Source organism: Rhincodon typus, chromosome 24 (assembly GCF_021869965.1).
Source record: "Rhincodon typus isolate 14 chromosome 24, sRhiTyp1.1, whole genome shotgun sequence".
NCBI lineage: Eukaryota > Metazoa > Chordata > Chondrichthyes > Orectolobiformes > Rhincodontidae > Rhincodon > Rhincodon typus.
In genome coordinates this window covers 43,540,643-43,546,577 of record NC_063355.1, presented here as the reverse complement: position 1 = coordinate 43,546,577, position 5,935 = coordinate 43,540,643, and the positions used below count along the sequence as shown (strand labels likewise).

The window sequence follows — 5,935 nt, the reverse complement described above, 5'->3', positions numbered from 1 at the left end:
GTTTTTGTTACCAATCCAGAGCTTCACTTTATCACAGGCTTCCTTCCATGTGATCTCCTGTTCTGCTAACAGCAATGGCCTACAACTGGGTGTTCAGGATTATCTGAGGTTGACTCACCACAATTCCACTGTAAAGCCTCAAAAGGGGGAAGGACGCGGGGGCAGGGGAGAGGTGGGGGTGGGGGTGAAAGGAAAATATTGGTGGAAGCAAGGTTTTGGGAAGAGGGGTAGGGTGGGGCAATAAGGAGAAGGCGCAAGATGGAATATGGAATGGATAGAAGGAGAAAGGTGTTGGTGGAGGGATGGGACAAGGATGGGAAGGTTTATGTCTAGTCACTAAAGCAAACTTCATAGTGGCCAGTGACTTCAACATAGAGCTAGTAAATGATGCTTCCCCCCACCCCATTATCATCTCACTCGCTGCACTTTCTGCTTCACAGGCCTCTGTCCTTTGGCGGCTTCGCTCTCACAGTTTGAACACTTCCTCCCTCAGTTCAGGGCGATTTACTGCCTCCCATATTTATCCCTGGAAGTGTTTTAGGGCATCACTAGACTGACTTCATCCTGTCCTTGACATCCAGCATTCATTAAGAATGCTGACATTTTATTGAAGTGGAAGTAATTACTGGGAATTGCTTCTCTCAGAGATGACTGCGTTAGTCTTAGCCTGCTCAAAAGTGACAGATCCAAGACCATAACATTGAAGTGACTGATGTCTTTTACCATACTAACAATGGCATTTATTTAACCACTTTATCATTTGGTATATCTTAAAGTGTTTCAGACAGTGAATTAGTCTGAGTTCCGCTGACCATTATCTAATTAAAATGTTTTAAGATGATACAAAGATATGATATTGCTGGGGGCGATCCAGTATAAGAGGGGAGACAAACTTCAAACTTGAGTGAGGATGTTGCCTGGGACGGAGCATTTCAGCGATGGAGGGAGGCTGGATAAGCTCTGGTTGTTTTCTTTGGAGCAGAGAAGTTTGAGATTGGACCTGATGGAGGTCTATAAGGTTATGAGGGACGTGGGGCATGGTGGATAGAAGGCAGCTATTCTCTTGGCTGAAGGGTCAGCAACAAGGGGCATCATTTTAAAGTGAAAGGCTGGATGTTTAGAGGAGATTTGAGGAAAAAGATAATTCACCCAGAGGGTGGTGGGGTTCTGGAATGTACTGCTTGGGAGGGTGGTCGAGGTGGGAAACCTCACAACCTTTAAAAAGAACTTGGATGAGCACTTAAAGGATATGGGGCTAGTGCGGGAAAGTGGAACTGATGTAAATTTACGGTAGCTTTGAATTGAATTGAATTATCGCCCAGTCAGCAGTTAGGAGTCAACCACATTGCTGTGCCTCTGGAGTCACATTTAAGTGGGTAAGGACAGCAGATTTCCTTCAATGAAAGTAAAGTCGCCATAGCCCTACCCTCTCATTAGAGAGAGAGAGATAACTGGTGGTGGTTTAACCTGAGGGTCATCAGATCTCAGGCAGGGGGAGGGATAACCTCAGCCGACCTGGGAACTGAACCCACGCTGTTGATGTTACAAACCAGCCGTGCGAGCTTTTTGAAGTAGCAACTGCAGGGATATCACCAGAAGCAGTTATTCTCAGGCCATCGATCTTTATGCTCTCACAAGCAGGGGGAGTCTGGGTTTAACCTCACGGCTCACTGCAGTGCAGTTTTCCCATGGTACTACCCTGGAGTGTCAGCCAAGTCTATGGGGCTTGAACTCTGCACACCTTCTCAATGCTGAGACAAAGAGAGAATGTGCATTTCCATAGCGACTTTCACCACCTCGGGTTTCCCTCCAAAGAGTTGCTTTCTGAGATGTGGTCACTGTTGTAATGCAGGAAACACCGCGGAAAATTTTCACACAGCAAGATCCCACGGACGGCACTGTGGTAATGACCAAGTCACCTGTTTTATTTTGAACAATTTTGGCTGAGGGATAAATATCGATGATGAGATTGGAATGAACGCCACCTCCATTTGTCTAAATGGTGCCCATTGGATCTTGTACATTGACCCCAGAGAGAACATGGGGCCTCAGTTTAATATCTCAGTCAGCGCCTCTGACATTGCAGCACCCTGTCAGTGTTGCCCTGGAAGGGTCAGTCGAGATTCAGTGTCGAAATCCCTGGAATGGGACACAAATCCACAGCTTCTGGCTCGTACACAAAGCCATTACCCCCAGAGTCACCAACTTCTTGTGATCAGAGTGGGCCTTAATAATTTGCATCTTTATGTGATAGTTTATGTTCAAAGCTAACAGCAGTGTTGAGGTTAACGGTTGGCTGACTTCTTTATTTCCCCAGCTGGTCCGTTACACCACTGAGGGGCTTCTGCAACTTGGACCCCTGGGATCAACAAATTTCCTACCCGACACCAAATGTTTAATCGACGACAGAAGAATCAAGTCCCCAAGTCTCAGAAAATGTGACGAGGTGCCCAGAGCAAACCAGAAACTCTGGGATTTCACACAGGTAATGTTGTTCTGTTTGCTCTGTGGTAGATCCAAAGGAGAAGGAATGATGGAATAATTGGAAACTATTCATCAACATGAGCTGTTCATCAGAGGGGAAAGGATAACTGAAAGGGGGTTCAGCCCTTGACTATTATGGGTCTGGGAGTGAGGTACTTGCCCAGATGTATTGAGAATCAATAGAGGACTTAGGTTTGACCAACTGGTGACTGAGTATGGAATCGAGCTTGATATTCAGGCTGTTGTGACAATACCCCACAAACATATCATGCCAATTTAATTACCAAGTTCCTCCCCCACCCCGCCTCGTTCGTTCTCCACAGCCCTGCAAGTATCCCCTATTTAAGAACATAGAACGGTACAGCACAGTACAGGCCCTTCGGCCCACAATGTTGTGCCGACCTATTATCCTACTCAGATCAAACTACCCTGCATACCTTACATTTTACTGCTATCCATGTGCTTATCCAAGAGTCAATTAAAAGTCCATAAAGTATCTGACTCCATTACCACTGCTGGCAGCGCATTCCACACACCCACCACTCTCTGTGTGAAGAACCTACCTCTGACATCTCCCCTATACCTTCCTCCAATCACCTTAAAATTATGCCCCCTCGTAATAGTCATTTCCGCCCTGGGAAAAAGTCTCTGGCTATCCACTCTATCTATGCCTCTCATCATCTTGTACACCTCTATCAAGCCACCTCTCATCCTTCTTCGCTCCAATGAAAGAAGCCCTAGCTCCCTCAACCTTTCCTCATAAGACCTATCCTCCAGTCCAGGCAGAATCCTGGTCCATCACTGTCTTATGGTCTCTCTGTGGAATTTGCAGCATATGTTTTATAGTCCACATTTCAAAGGCATACAATTTCATCCACAGACCTTTACTTATTGTCTGGGATTCTTAAATTTACAGGAAAGCAGAGAAAATGCAGCATCTGATGAGTGTTTTCCTTGTAACAACCTTGAGCCTCCCTTTTGTTGACACATCCATCATCTTCAGAAAATTACCTCTGGCCATCTTTATCCTTCCTCTACCTTCTGCAGCACATCTGCCACCTTCTGTTATCATTTGTCCCAATGTCACCCCATCCACTTCAATCCTCACTCTTGCTTCTTCTAATTTATTCCTTCTAAACAACCTTTCTCTTTGGTGTTCACACTCCACCTAAATCCTAAACTTCTAGACTAAATTGTACCTTAAAATTATAACTTTTTATATCTTAATTCTTTAGCTTAACTGATATTTTGTTGGGACGCTTCTGATTCTGTGGGTAGTGTTGTGTCATGTCATTTCAGTTTCCCTATCTGAGGAAGGATGTTCTATGGAGGGAGAGCAGCAAAGGTTTACCAGAATGATTCCTGGGATGGCGGGACTGATGGATGAGGAAGGATTCAATTGGTTAGGATTACATTCACTGGAGTTCAGAAGAAGGTGGGGGTGAGATCTGATAGAAACCTGTGAAATGCCAACAGGACTACACAGGATAGAATCATAGAGTCCCTACAGTGTGGAAACAGGCTTTTTGGCCCAACAAGTTCACACCGACCCTCAGAAACATCCCGCCCAGATCCATCCCCCTATAACCCACCTAATCTACACATCCCTCAACACTACAGGCAATTTTCCATGGGCGATCCACCTAGCCTGCACATCTTTGGACTGTGGGAGGAAACCGGAGCACCCGGAGGAAACCCATGCAGACACAGGGAGAATGTGTAAACTCCACACAGACAGTTGCCCGAGGGTGGAATCGAACCCAGGTCTCAGGCGCTGTGAGGGAGCAGTGCTAACCATTGAGCCACCATGCCGCAGGAAAGATGTTACCAATGATCAGGGGTCACTCTCTTAGGACAAGGGGTAGACCATTTAGGACAGAAATGAGGAGAAATTTCTTCACCCAGAAAGTGAGGAGCCTGTGGAATTCTCTGTCACAGAAAGCAGTCAAGACCAAAACATGATAAGGAGGTGCCAGTGTTGGACTGGGGTGGGCAAAGTCAGAAGTTACACGACATCAAGTTATAGTTCAACAGGTTTGTTTGAAATCATAAGCTTTCGGTGTGCTGCCCCATTGTAAGGCGAAGGCTTCACCTGAAGAAGGGGCAGTGCTATGAAAGCTTGTGATTTCAAATAAACCTATCGGACTATTGACCTGGTGTCGAAGACTAAAACCGTGTATGATTTCAAGGAGTTGTACGCAGCACTTGGAGCGAAAAGGATCAAAGAATGTGAGGAAACAGCTGGAGCAGGCCGTTGTGTTGGATAATGAGCCACAATCATATTGAAAGGTGAAGCATATTCAAAGGGCAGAATGGCCTACTCCTGCTTGCATTTTCTGTGTTTGTGTGTGTGTGTGTACCACACGTTTGTTATGTTCTTCTCTCCAAAGTGAAAATAAAATCAGAAAACTATGCCGTTGACAGTTCATAAAGAGTGCGATTTGGTAATACACATTGACTTTCTTTTGCAGAATGGGCCGATTATTAACAGAGACACAGGACGTTGCTTGGAGGTGGAAATGACCAAGGATGCTAACTTTGGCCTGCGATTATCCTTGCAGAAATGCTCTGGGCAAAAGTGGATAATCAGAAACTGGATCAAACACGTCAAGCACTGAGTGCTGATGGGATTTATTTGCTGCATCCCAGTGCATCTTTGTATATCTGCTTCCACGTGACATTGTGATGTGTAACCAAGCAGCCCCAAGACGTTGTGGGGTACACAGCGTGGGATCACCTAGTCATTCTTGATGAAGGGACACTTCCAGTCGACACTCTCATTTGAAAATTACTGACTACTGCACGGAATTAAATGAACAATAATGATGTGCCTTTTCTCACTTATAACTTCTCGACTGGAAACCAGCCCCTCAAGCATGTTTCGGTTTATTATATTGGAACAGAAAACTGTAAATAACAACATTAAAACAGAGTTAAAATGTTACAAGACTAAAAGCTACCATTTTAAAAGGGGAGGCAGGAGCAGTGGAAACTAAGGGGATCAGTAAACACAAGTCTTGGAAAGATGAACAGGTTATTAAAAATGCTCACACATCAGATCATGAGGTTTGTAAATTAGCACACAATGGGCTATATTTTCCCAGTAAACAGGTAGGAGTCCTGGGCTGGGGGACAGGGAGATAGCAGACACAGTACTGAGTTAACCTCCTGACATGATTCCCCAGGGGACATGTCCCTGGGACAACTGTGAACCGGGAGGTGGATAACTAGTCTATTAGTCGAGCAAAGGCTCCACTTTGAGGCTGTGCTAGGCCATCTCACTCCATCATGACAGCCTCCTGGAAGATGGCCATGGGAATACTAGAGCTGTGTTCCCCATTAGTGGGGCCTGCAGGGTAATGACAGACTGTAGCCCCATCCATGAATAGATCTGCAGAGGGGTGCTCACCTGCCCTGACATCTCTCCTGGTGGCCTGCCATTGCTGAGGAT

General features: G+C 45.6%; 1 protein-coding gene across 1 annotated transcript in view; it reads left to right on the top strand.

The window, feature by feature from the left end:
* Nucleotides 1-5,345, top strand: part of galnt9 (polypeptide N-acetylgalactosaminyltransferase 9) — a 348,022-nt gene extending 342,677 nt beyond the window's left edge. Inside the window, exons 8-9 of the mRNA XM_048611757.1 lie at nt 2,318-2,485; nt 4,956-5,345. Of these exons, the coding sequence (XP_048467714.1) occupies nt 2,318-2,485; nt 4,956-5,102 (315 nt within the window). The 3' untranslated portion in view covers nt 5,103-5,345. The remainder of the gene's footprint in view (nt 1-2,317; nt 2,486-4,955) is intronic.
* The last annotated feature ends 590 nt before the right edge of the window (nt 5,346-5,935 follow it).